Source organism: Seriola lalandi, unplaced genomic scaffold, assembly GCF_002814215.2.
Source record: "Seriola lalandi dorsalis isolate HSWRI2012SDOR001 ecotype SW California unplaced genomic scaffold, Sedor1 jcf7180002053942, whole genome shotgun sequence".
NCBI lineage: Eukaryota > Metazoa > Chordata > Actinopteri > Carangiformes > Carangidae > Seriola > Seriola lalandi.
This window is the reverse complement of record NW_019524495.1, coordinates 279,963-292,984: the sequence shown is the minus strand read 5'-3', so window position 1 is coordinate 292,984 and position 13,022 is coordinate 279,963. Positions and strand designations below refer to the sequence as shown.

The 13,022-nt window shown below is 41.2% G+C and overlaps 2 protein-coding genes across 3 annotated transcripts; one reads left to right on the top strand and one right to left on the bottom strand.

Moving 5' to 3' along the window:
• Positions 1-2,298: 2,298 nt before the first annotated feature.
• LOC111652301 (transcription factor JunB-like) lies at positions 2,299-4,273 on the top strand. Of its 2 annotated transcripts, XM_087172987.1 has the most exons (2): positions 2,300-2,746; positions 3,006-4,273. In XM_087172987.1, the coding sequence occupies exon 2, from the start codon at positions 3,044-3,046 to the stop codon at positions 3,935-3,937; it is 894 nt and encodes a 297-aa protein (XP_087029113.1). In that variant the 5' UTR covers positions 2,300-2,746; positions 3,006-3,043; the 3' UTR covers positions 3,938-4,273. The 2 variants fall into 2 exon arrangements, with proteins under 2 accessions (XP_023258293.1, XP_087029113.1); XM_023402525.2 differs by having other exon boundaries at positions 2,299-4,273.
• Positions 4,274-5,544: 1,271 nt separating this feature from the next.
• prdx2 (peroxiredoxin 2) lies at positions 5,545-9,546 on the bottom strand. The gene is made up of 6 exons (XM_023402535.2): positions 9,390-9,546; positions 8,277-8,397; positions 7,925-8,078; positions 6,616-6,738; positions 6,281-6,411; positions 5,545-5,937 (listed from the first exon to the last, which is right to left on the bottom strand). The coding sequence occupies exons 2-6, from the start codon at positions 8,377-8,379 to the stop codon at positions 5,855-5,857; spliced, it is 594 nt and encodes a 197-aa protein (XP_023258303.1). The 5' UTR covers positions 8,380-8,397; positions 9,390-9,546; the 3' UTR covers positions 5,545-5,854.
• Between the last annotated feature and the right edge of the window lie 3,476 nt (positions 9,547-13,022).

Below are 13,022 nucleotides of genomic sequence, written 5' to 3'. Positions count from 1 at the left end.
TTAAGGGTCTCAAACAGAAAAGTCACATGTAAATATTCCATAGCAGAATTTCTTGCACATAAAAATTTTTTTTTTTTTTTTTTTTTTTTTTTCAGGCTTTTTGTGCCTTTATTGATAGTGCAGTAGAGAGAGACAGGAAATGAGGAGGCAGAGAGGGGGAATGACATGCAGCTAAGGGCTTGTCCGATGCGGGACTCAAACTGGGGCCAACTGCAGCGAGGACGGTAGCCTCTACACATGGGGCGGATGCTCATCCAACTGAGCTACTCGACCCCTGCATATGCAAATCTAAAGGTCCCATATTGTATAAAGGTAGATTTCTATGTCTTCTTTGATTATAAAGCAGGTCTAGGTTCTATATTAATACTGTGAAAGTATCAAAGTGCTCAGTCCACAGAGAAATGCACACAGCCTTTATTCAGAAACTGAGCCTTAAAACGTCAGGATTTCTGTAACTTTGTGATGTCACAACAAAGCAGTTACCACTCTCAGGAGTACACCAGGCCTGAAATCTGCTATATTTTTATTTTAACAGTCAGCCAAACACTGACCTGTTGTTACTAGAGCTCCAGAGAGAAGCCTGAGAGAGGAGATGTTAAACTACATTGAGACGGTTTGTGGTTCTTAAAACCACAAATATGTCTCCTTATGGATCAACACTTCAAAAAAAAACAATAATATGTAAATGAAATTAATAGTCCTAAGAATTGTCATCCTAAGAACCATTTATTTATAGTCTAATTAGAAGTGAATGTTTATCAGTATTGAACCAGATGTGATAAGAGGTCACAGTTTTGTGATATCTCAAAGCAGTGACTCTACTGACCTTTAGTAAGTGGATTAGGTCACTCTGAAACTGGAACTGACCACTGAGTGATACTTCACTCTGTTTCCCTGAAACTACTTCTGTTTCTCTGTTTCCCCCTTAGATTTCTTCTCACTAACAGGAGATTTAACTGGTGCATCGGACCACTGTTTTAGTGGGAGGAGCTTGGCCCAAGCTGACCACTGACCGCTGCGTGACAGCTGGCCAAACCTCTGCAACTTTTGACTCCCACAAACTGAGGAAGCACTAAGGATGCAACTTGATGTTGCAACAGATATTCTAAATAAATTTCCTAAAATGCAGCAGCTCTGGTGAGGCCCAATAGAAATGGTACACCCGATTTATCATTTAATCAAGATGTGTGGTTGGTGCAAAGATAATGGCAAAGATTCAAAGGTCAACGTGGTCTTATTCTATGAGGGAAAACCCCACACACAACTTCAAAAGAGGATTTTAACCTGTAATTCAAATCCAGTATGAAATGAAAATGCACAGTCTGACAGGAGCCTGTCATTGAAAAACACTGGAGATACTGAAGTTATATTTAGATTGTTTTACTCACAGTGCAACTTTGTGATATTAGCATTAACTTTAATGGTCTGGGATAGCTTAAATTGTTACTATGTGCTTAATATTACAGCTGATATGTGTGAGAACTTGTTTGTTCTGAGGATAGGTTAGGAGGACGTCGGAAAGTCAAATTGGAAGATCCTAATGTGTATGGGTGCACTGCCCTCTGGGAAGTGATTCAGAGGTCATTACCAAACACAGAAGACAAAGACGTCTTTCTATCAAACAGGTGTTCAGCTCAGGGGTCATGTCTTCACCCTCAAATACCTTTGAGGCTCTGTCATTTGTTTACGCTCCTGTAATTTCTATAGTAACGTGTTCAGTTCAGTACACATAATAAACCCACACAACAACTGGCTAAGAGTAAGACCCAGTTAGAAATGAGCTAGTATGACTTTTTTATTATTACTCTAATGATACAACCATGTAACTCCTACGTGACAAATTAAAAGTACTAAAGCAGAAGTTGGTGAGTAAGTTTGCTGAGTGTTACCTCCTTCCATCATTGAGTATTAGGCTTGTCTGTTCGTTATCTTTACTTTTCTTTATCACATGGATGCATTCCTCTGTCTGATAGACGGAGCATATGTCCTTTCTTGCCAGACAGCCATTATGCTCCCTGCATTTTTGAGGACATCACGCCCAACAGTTAACACCACCTACCCATCCTCTCCCTGCCTGCAGGGTGAAGGAGCGCAGCAGTGTTCCTCCTCCGCCTCCCACATCCCGGAGAACTGGAAGCGCGCCAGGATGGGATTGGCTTCCCGCTCCTGTCAGGGAGGAACTGGTGCGCCAGGATACCCAAATATGGACCGGTCGATATCAGTTTGGATCGCATGACTCAGCACCGGAGTAGACTATATATCCTGACCGCTGGGATTGTTGCTGAGGGAAACAGACAGAGTGGTCGCAGGAGTGTTGTAGGTGTCCCATTTTGACTGGAATAGCCCAATAGAGCCTTGAATGACTGTGCGCTGTGGGAAACATTTAAACTGACTTGTTAATAAATAATAAGGAGTGTGGATGCGCACGAGGTCTTTTGCGTGTTTACCTGGTTTGAGTTTCCCCCACGCCGAATAGGCTTCGTCTTGTTTACAGTCCCTGTTCCTGGCAACAACGTCATCTACTCTATCTGACATCCCGGAGGCGGGGACACAAACAACCAATCAGCAGGTTGGTTGGAGCGCTTCTCGCCGGATTGTATAAATAGAACGGAACGCGCCGGCCGGCTGTCAGTAAAGAGGAAACAGAAGCGGAAGTCTGATTGAGAGCAGAAAAGACTCTCCTACACACGAGTGGATTGAAAACATCTGAATTAGTCACTGGACTCCGCTTTGAATCCAACTAAAGGTACAAATCGACGACTTGGTACAGTACAGTTCCACTATTTTGGAAGTTTTGCTCTGTTTTTGATAACTTTGATCTTCAGTAAAATAATACAGCGGGACTTTGTGCTGGAGATTGAATCAGTTGGGACACTGAAGCCTCGGTGTCCGAGCAGCATCTTTGCAGCGCACTCTTGTATTTGACTGTCTGATTTGAAATATGTCCACAATAATGGAACAGCCTTTTTATGACGACTCGTTTCTCTCTGCTTATGGCCATCCAGGCGCAGCTCTGCCAGACTACAAGCTGCTAAAGCAGAATATGAACTTGAACTTCTCCGAATCATATCGGAACTCAAACTTCAAGTCACAGCACCTGCGCGCCGACAGTGATTTCTATTCAGCGGGGACGGCGGACGTGGGCTCTCTGAAGCTCGCCTCTCCTGAACTGGAGCGACTGATCATCCAAAACAGCAACGGGGTCATCACTACAACGCCGACACCTGCCCAGTACCTGTACAACCGCGGGATCACAGAGGAGCAGGAGGGCTTTGCTGAAGGTTTTGTAAAAGCACTGGACGATCTACACAAGATGAACCAGATGGCTCCTCCAAACGTGTCCATCGGCACCGGTGGCGTTGGCTGTTCGGCTCCAGCCTCTGTGTTCGGCTCCTCCATGCAGCCAGAACCGCTCGAGTACACCACACTGGGCAGCTGCACCAATAACCCCAGCCTGTCCTCTGCAGCCAGCTACCCATCCACCACTATCAGCTACCTGCCCCACCACCAGTACCACCAGCATCCTCAGGCCGTTGCGCACGGATCTCACCATTTCCAGCACTCCCTGGCCAGTGCTGGCATCCACTCGCAGCGCTTCGGCGGGTTGAAAGAGGAGCCTCAGACTGTTCCCGACATGCAAAGCAGCGACAACGGCTCTCCGCCGATGTCCCCCATCGACTTGGAGAACCAGGAGCGGATCAAAGCGGAGCGCAAGCGGCTGAGGAACCGGCTCGCAGCCTCAAAGTGTCGGAGGCGCAAGCTGGAGCGCATCGCTCGTCTGGAGGACAAAGTGAAGGTGTTGAAAACAGACAACGCCGGACTGTCAAACACGGCTTCTCTACTGCGGGAGCAGGTGGCCCAACTCAAACAGAAAGTCATGACACATGTGAGCAGTGGCTGCCAGCTCATGTTAGCGCCCAAAGTGAAGTCTTATTGAAGTAACATTGCACTTTTAGAAACACTGGACAATGACTGCACTGACAACACAATGAACAATGTCTTTATACATAGTATGAGAGAACTGGATCATCATGGTTTCTTTGGCTGAAAGAAAAGTAGCCTCCACACAGAAATCATACAAGACTAAAACACTTAGGGCATTTTTGAATAAGTTTTTAAAAGTGTCGTCTCGGGTTTGCCTGTTTACATTTTGTTTTTTTGATTGTGATGCTTCTTATGTAAGTTATTTGTGTTTGTCAGGTTGAGCCTGATGAGCCTGTCTTTTTTTACTTGTACAGTATATTTAAGTAAACGAAAGTATGAAACTAAGAAATATCTGGTGTTGTTTCTTTTTGAGCTTATGTGTATTTAAAACCGCCACTTCTTAGGAATCATTATTTATCACAGTGATTCTCGTTAGCGCAACCGCACTGTTGTCAGTGATCTTTCTGGTCAGCACAGAAGTTTACAGTAGCAGTTGACTGACGTTGTAGACGTCCCAGCGTAGGATTGTTTCCCTATTGACGTACATACGTCATTCCATATATGGTCAATTTAGCTGACTAGCGTCACATCACGAAAAGGTTTCCGGGAACTCCCTCCTACATTGCCAGTCAGAAATGCTGCGCTCCCCCCTTCACGCCCCATTCACACCACAATGTGTGTGTGTGTGTGTGTAAATGAAGAGGTTTTGTCGATGAGTGGCTTATTCGAGTTAAGGGAGTTTCCCCATTCTGCTTTCAATTTCCCAAAACAAGCCGTGAGAACACTAGCTCAGGAAAAATGGTTGCAAAAGGTTCCAGACAAACATGCAGAGAAGACTTTCTGTCTGATGGTTAAGAGCTAGTTTGAAATTACAAGAATTAGTGACAACACTGACAGACGTAACTGTTGTGGAAGAGTAGGGGTCACAAATAGTATGTAGGATCCAGGTGTAACAGAAAGTGCCCACTAAGTTGTATAAACTTAGACATTAAGGATTACTGTGTCTGAACAGTGATGATATATCCCACTATATTTCTGTAGGTAGATACTTTATTTATCCCCATGGGGAAATGCAGGTGTCCAGTAGCTCATTAGTAATAATAATAATAATACTTAATATAAATAAATAAAACTAAGAGTGGTTACTTGGGTGTCATCCTATTTTACTTCAATGATAGTGGAAAAAGGCATTATAATTGCACTGGAAATTATATTAAACATAGTGGGAAAAATATAGGTAACTAGGTATGTGTAGTTGGGACAGTCATGCAGGTCTGTGTTGAATCATTTCCAACAATCCAATATTTCCCAAGAAGCTTTGGTGCCATTTGGCAACACCAGGTTGTTATGCTGAGTCAATCACCACAATAATTCCAATATTAACCAAGACTTCACAGCCTCATGACGCAGGCACAGGACACTTCCTGACACACTGAGTTCATTGTCACAAATGTCTGCTGGAATAATAATAATAATAATAATAATAATAATAACATGTACAACCTTTACAGTCACTAAACTAGAAAGAGAAAGTTTTTGGAAGAATTATGGCACCACCTAGAGGACACATCTGGAATGACATTGATTGTAGAGTCCTGCTACATTTATCAGACGAAACAGTCACAATTTTCCCCACTGCTTTAATAAAGATGGTTACATGATTTACTCATGACAGCAAGGAAAAAAAATCAATACTTTTTTTCTGAAAAAGGAACAAAACAACTAGACGTTCAGTGCTTGAGACTACGAGGTCGCCCTACCAACTGTAAACGGGACAAACAAAGATAAAAGGATCTTTTTCTAACAAGTTCTGAAATGCTGTTAGGTTTAATAGATTAGACTGGACGCCATGAGATACTGCTTCATGGGGGACACCTCTCATCTGAAGGCAAGTGCTACGGTTAGGAAGTCAGCAAGAAGACCTTCACATTTACTGCTTGGAGAAGAACTCTTTGCTCTTCTCGACGTCAGGGACGATGGTGTCGCTCCCAGGTTTCCAGCCAGCAGGGCACACTGTGTGGAGAAGGAGAGAGGACAAAGCGTACCATTAGGTCTCAGTGGCAAGCAATGAAGTTTGAAAACCCTGAGGACAAAGTGTATGTGTAAATACCCAGGAGGGTAAACTAACAATGCAAGGTCATGTCTATAAACTGAACCCTCCGAGTCAGTTTACAACTACAGGCAACAATACTTTAAATGTTTAACAAATTTGTGATTTTTCAGTTCCTGTAAAAGAAAAGGAGGACAAAATACTAAGTATTGTGTTTTTACATGTAATATTGGAGTGTAATGTTGTACATTAACTGATGCCAGAGCCTTAAACTGGGAGTACACAGCATACAGAGATTTTACTCACCCTCTCCGTGTTTGTCAGTGTGCTGGAAGGCCTGCACCAAGCGCAGAGTCTCGTCCACAGAGCGACCCACGGGCAAGTCATTGATGGTGATCTGCCTCAAGACGCCCTTGTCGTCAATCACAAATAGACCCCTGAGAGGCACAAACTCGCGTTATAATATTGCACAAAATTGTTACATCTACATCCTTTAGTCTCTCCACATTTCAGTGCTTACTTAGTCATCATAGTAATCATAGAGCAGAGGTAATACATGCTACCAAGCTCCCATTAGACAGAGACTACTGGGCTTTTGCAGCAAAGCCTTCAATTAAGATGACACAAGCAGTCTGCCCAACCTGTATGCAATGCCGTCATCCTCCTTCAGCACACCGTAGTCTCTTGAGATCGTCTTGGTGAGGTCTGCCACAAGGGGGATGTTCATGGCACCTAGACCTCCCTGCTTCCTTGGTGTGTTGATCCTGTAGGAATAAAAACATTCTAATTAATAATTAATCCAAAATGCATTTAATGTTCCAAGTTCACATAAGGCAACAGCCTTACAAGACTCTAGCTTATTCTAACTTGATGTAATGTACTTCAAGTACGTTTTTAAAAAATCCCATCAAAACCCTGTGCATGTAGAAGTATTTTATGGATAAAACTAAGGTGATGTTACACACAGACCACAAAGTAGCCTTCAGCAGTTTTATCCATTAGGCAGAGATGAACCAAAGAACAGGACCTATGCTACAAAATAAAAGAACAGAAATCTGAGATAAGACTTTTATAACTGATGCAGTCAATGAATAAACGTGGTTCCTTATAACCAAACAGTGACATGTTAACTGAGTAAGACAGAAGATGGCCTAATTGAGCAACATTACCACAAAAACTGTCAAATCAAATAATATCAAACATCGAACCAACACGCTGAATGTAGATTCGTCATCTTTTTATTGTGTTTATTGTGTAAGTGCAGTTTGATTCAGAGACCGTTACCTCAGAACTTATCAAGACTCTGCAGAGGAGCAGAGTGACGGGAGATAAACTGATAAACTCGGGTGGGTGCTTCTTCAGATCTGCCAAAAATCCTCACCATTAACGGTGTAATTAGAAACTGCCAACTAGGAACGTCCCAACGTGAGACATTTATTAATCTGATGATATCTACAAAATCCTACTCCAATATTTTTTTAGGTTCCCTACATATTCGAGCTGCTTAGTGCACACTACCCATAAAGTATGCCTACATCAAAAATAGCCAATACCAATCCACATTAGATAGATCTGACTACTGAGTGGCTCTTAAGAAAGTAAAGTTTAAACCATACACTTGCATTTCCTGGCTTCCTCCTGTGTAATAGCTTTTTGTATTTTAGAGACTTTGAGAGACTTGCATTGTTGTGTATCATTTGTGACAGGGTTAGGAGAGACGCTCTTCATCACAAGCAAGAATAAAATACCAGAGATGAAATGCACTCTCTCAAAAACAGTTCCAGTACAATGAAAACCTTTGCTAAAGTTGCTTACACAACTGTGTGAATATTATTATTTCTTAAGTGTTGGCTCAGGACCAGTGAAGCCGTTAGGTTCCCACAGCCTACAATCACAAAAATAACAGTCAAACTCGATTCATAATTCCCTGTAACTACAAGGAATTCTCACCATGCCAAGTGACTGAAGTGAGAGTCAATGGAGCAGCCGATAACTTCACAGTTGATGCTGCGGAACTCATCTGCCCTGTCACTGAAAGCCACAATCTCAGTAGGGCACACAAATGTGAAGTCCAGAGGGTAGAAGAAGAAGATCACATACTTCCCTAAAGAGCACAGGGGGAAAATGAGGACAGCATTAAGTCTGGTTAACCTACATAAATGTCTTCAAAAATATAAAAACCTTGTTTTTATTCTATATAAACTGAAAAGATTGGGTCTATATTTATTGTAAAAACAAAGTTAGATTGAGTAGATAAATCCAATTACTATCATTGTACACAGACTGTCATAATAACAGTTACCTCTGTAGTCTGACAGCTGGATGTCCTTAAACTGTCCATTCACTACAGCTGTGGCTTTGAAGTCTGGGGCAGGCTTGCCAATCTTAGCATTTCCAGCGGACATGGTGGTGGTGATAAATGACTGTGGATGAGATAGCACATACAGTTACCAGAAAATTCCTGATGTTCACAAACCATTATATTATTAAGTGCAGCTGGGTGGAGCCTGAGGCACAACCTGGGGCTGTGATAGCAGCAAAATCCTTTGGCAACTTGAACTTAAGAACAAATATGACATTCAGACTAAAAAGTGCCAGGTGCCTGAGGTTTGAAACAGACACCCAGGTTTTGCATCACTTTGGTGCATGGTTCAAAAGCTTGTAAAGTCACATGCAAGTCATGTTCAGCCAGCAGGGAACAATAGCCTATTAGAAGGCTTACATAACCATGATAAGGCAAACCAATAAGGGGGTGCTTATTGGCTGTATACACGTTTTTAAATGAGTGATATTCATGCAATCATTTAGCTAGGCTGCCTGTCTGCAGTTTTACCCTGCAGTTACATAGACATGTAAAAATATCATTAAGTTTCATTTTTAAACCTTTTCACAGAAACCATAAATGGCTGACTCTTTGAAACTGATGTAATTCGATGGTGCAGTGAAAGAATTGTGTACAAAGACATTTTCTTTATTTTTCTGCCGTCGTCATAATTCAAGAGCAGACAAAAGCTATGACTCCTTTGTCGTCTGGATTGGTTTGTGGTGCTAAACGCCGCAGACATTGCTTGGTCAAAGTTCACCCGTGTAACTCAAGGTTTTAAATTCTACAGCCCTCTGCCAAACGGTGTCGCAGCAGCAGCAGAGGTCGAACAAAGCGAGGGGACATTGGCCAGTCTCTCCTGTAAGATGCAGCACGGGGACAAAGACAGAGACAGGCCTAAACACTTAAGAAGGAGGGGAGAAACATACCCAGACTGCCTGGCTAGCTAAACGTTAGCTTCACCTACTACACCGGTTTCTTTAGCTGCTCTTTGTCCCCCGCCTAAACTGTTACTACTCCCGGCCGTGCTGAGCGGATATTGTGTGAAGCCCTGAAAGTGAAACATGAGACAAAAGTATATTTCTGACTCACCTGTCTTTACGCAACGCCGTAGAGAAGTTGGCAGAGCGGAGGTCTGCTGCTGGCAAGAGGAGAGAGGACTCAAAGGGGGGACGGCTGCGTGCAAGAAGTAGGCAGGAGCAGCTGTGGCCACCGGAAGTGAAACAAGCTTCTTTCAAAGTAAAAGTTTGGGATTTGATCGTACACCTGTGTCACAGTGGATTCTTATTGTGGACAGGTGAACCAAATTAATCTTATGAAACTTAAAAATACATAAAATAACTTATATAATGTCAAGCACAAAGTCTGGAACACTGAACTCCATACACCTGGCACAAAGTAACTACATTGAGACACGTACTGTAATGAACATAAGATTTACCTTTATTGATCCCCAAAGAGGAAACTCAAGTTGACACAGCAGCATGGGGAGGGGAAATGTAATAATAAAATAATAGAAACAAAAACTGAAATAAATAAGATAAATTAGAAATACTATATTCAATAACAATATACAAATGCAATGTAGGCTGTTCTGTGCATGTGCAATTAAAAAAAACAACAACTAAGTTGTCATTGCAGTTTGTCCCTGTTCTATTGTAATATACAGATTGTCACTTTACTTTATTGTCATATATGCAGAAATAAACTATTTTTTATCAGTGTAATGACATTTTTAGTTTGCTGTCTCCCTATCCTTATGCCATCAGTTGTTTTGTCCAGCTGAAAGAATAAAAAATGTGTATAAAAATGAATTCATTTTCATATCCACACATATGCATAAAATTGTACAAATCCATACTTCCACTCACATAAAGTACATACATACAGTATATGCATCCATATATTCATACTGGGGTAGATAATGAGAATAAGAATTTTTCAGTACATGAACTCGTGTTTGACTGTGTGAGGGATGGAAAGAAAAACATAGTAGTTAAGGAAGGGAGACATTGCCATTTTTTCAGCCAGTGGACACCAGGAGAACTGATAGAAGGCAAAGAAAATCAGAAATGATGAGGAAGAAGAGGGAAAGTTAAGAGAGAGAGAGAGAAATCAAGACAGAGCTCTGACAGTGAGAGGGAAATATGAGTGAGTATCAGTTATCACAAGTTACCTGTCCAGCTGGTCCTCATGGTATGAAAATTGTTTATATTATACATGTATTTTACATCTGAATAAGAAATGGATATTTCCCAAAATGGTGCATTTAAGAGACATGGCTTAACCCCAGTTTAATAAATGTATTATTCAATTTAATAAATGTTTGCTTTAAATAAATATCCAGTAAATGACTACTCCAAAGTGTGAGTTAATATATTGTACAACAAGCTTTGTTTTATTTAAGATTGAATTCCCCCCCTTCTAGAAATAGAAATATCCAAGTCCAGGTGTGATGGGCCAGCTCAGCCGTAACTAGAGAGTTTCTCCAAGACCCTACAGCGAGGAGCCGGAGGAGTGAGTGATACAAAGCCCATTCATTGCTGGAGTACTCACAGTCCAAAAAGACAGCTTACTGTTTCCCCTGTCGACATTTCTCTCTGCCTGATGCTCCTAAGAGTGTTTTTACCTCCACTGAGGGGTATTGTAATTGGAAAAAAAGCCACATTTAAAAACATTTCTCCCGATGTGAAAGCAATGCAAATGCAATGTATGCATGGGCAGAGAACAAAAAAGGTATGACAAAAATCCCTCGCTGTTGGGGATAATGAATGAACAAAATAAGAAACAGGTGATTGAAAATCAAAACTACATTAAAGCACTAGCTGAGATTCTAATATGAACTGCCACAGAAAACACAACCCGTGGTTGCAGGGAGTCTCCTGATGCGGGAAAAAAAGGGTGTTTTCTTAGCTATGTTGGATGTGCTGGACAACAATAACCCTATGATTAAAAGAAAAAAAAAAGAGAAAATCTAATTTAATTTTTTAAGATATTGCTACAACAGTGTGGTCCATGAGAGCTCTCTGGAGTTTGCAGAGGCAGAAGGCCTGGATGCTGCTGCGTTAAGCACTTTCTTGAGAAGCATGTGTTGGAGTATAAGAAAAACCTTGTAGGCCAGGGCTAAGATGGTGTTGCTGCGGTGATCGGGCAATGTTCAACTGTCCAAGCGAAAATAAGAGACATAGCCAAGTATACTGTCTATGTTCTTTGCAGTGCACACAATTTCAATTTAGTCATAGTAGACTCTGTCAAAGGTGCAACTGATGCTGGAAATTTCTTCTCATTGTTAGAAAGACAACACATATTCATATCTGGGTCTTACAAACAGAACAAATGGTTGGAAGTGCAGCAGGGGATGTCTGATGGTGCACCAAGGGAACTGCAAAAGCTCAGTGATGTTGGGCTTGTAGCAAAGCATGTCACAATGTTAGGCTGCCTGCAATTGTACGAGTGCTTGAAGAGATTGCATCTGAGATCCATCCACAAACAGCTGTCGAAGCCAGAGGGATATTAGCTCAGATTGATCTGAATTTTGTTCCCTCCATCTCTGAAAGGTTTTGAGTGACTACATTTTTGTCAGATATGCTCCAGTCTAAAACAGTTGACCATGCTAAGGCTGTTGAGTTAACTGAAGCACTTAAATAGACATTAGACATTTTCAATGAACTGTGGACTGAAAACACTTGACACATGTAAAAGAAGTGACACTTCTACAACCCAGAACAACCCAACGAGGTCCACACGGACAACTAGACACTTCCAAGATTGTCTCACTGCTCCTACCCTTGGACATTTTCAAATCCTGCCCCGAACAACCATGTTTTAAGTTGGCCATATTGTGAAAAAGAAGCAGCCACGCATGAATTTAAGTGAATGAAATGTCTTGGTATCTGAATAGACTGATCATTGCACTCAAGTTGGACTTACGACTGACAGCTGATGGGAATAACTCATTCCTACAACTGCATGATAAATACAAATGAGACTTGCTCGTGGCGGTCTTTGCATAGATTTGGTGGCCCCTGGTGGTCTAATAGTGCACAAGACAGTATTTTGTGGTGGGTCATCTTTTTATATAGTGCATATCATACATCACAGTGGGTTTAAACAATGTTTTAGCCTGGTTTGTAGGATACAGAAAGGGATTGAAGGTGGCCCTCACTTTAGATCAGTCATTTTTATTGTTTTTTTAATTTATTTTTTTTATTGGTTTTAGTTTTGGAACATTCAACCGCATTAAGACAAGTAAAATAATTTTGTATGTTTGTGTATACACCTTTATATATATATTTATATGAAAATTGTGATTTATGTATGAAAATTGCTTACAAATAAATAAATAAGCAAATGTATAACTCTGCCACCTTTTAAAGTCTCCAGCCTCCTGCCACTCAACGAGTATTTCTCTAGATCCGCACCTGATTCACAACATGGGGGGAAATCATGCAGCAGGATCTGTTATGAAATATAGGAAACTTATTCCTTATTTTGTTCCTACCCAGTCAACATAATTTGACATTTACATTACACTGCTATATAGACTTTCATACAACTTTTCTCACCTGTTTAACTAAAGAGCTATAGCAGCTTTTCAGATCTACCAATGACAATGGAGTAAGTTAACATTACTGTTTAAACCACATTAAAGTTAGCTGATTGTTACATTAACCGCTCTAAAACTTAACACGTCCTGATGGGCATTTTACAATTAATACAGATTAT

Coding starts and splice junctions, on each gene's coding strand:
- prdx2 (XM_023402535.2), bottom strand. CDS start 8,379: ATGTCCGCTGGAAATGCTAAGATTGGCAAGCCTGCCCCAGACTTCAAA. Junction 8,079..8,276: donor CCAGCTGTCAGACTACAGAG/GTAACTGTTATT, acceptor TGTGCTCTTTAG/GGAAGTATGTGATCTTCTTC. Junction 6,412..6,615: donor GATGACGGCATTGCATACAG/GTTGGGCAGACT, acceptor TGTGCCTCTCAG/GGGTCTATTTGTGATTGACG.
- LOC111652301 (XM_023402525.2), top strand. CDS start 2,942: ATGTCCACAATAATGGAACAGCCTTTTTATGACGACTCGTTTCTCTCT.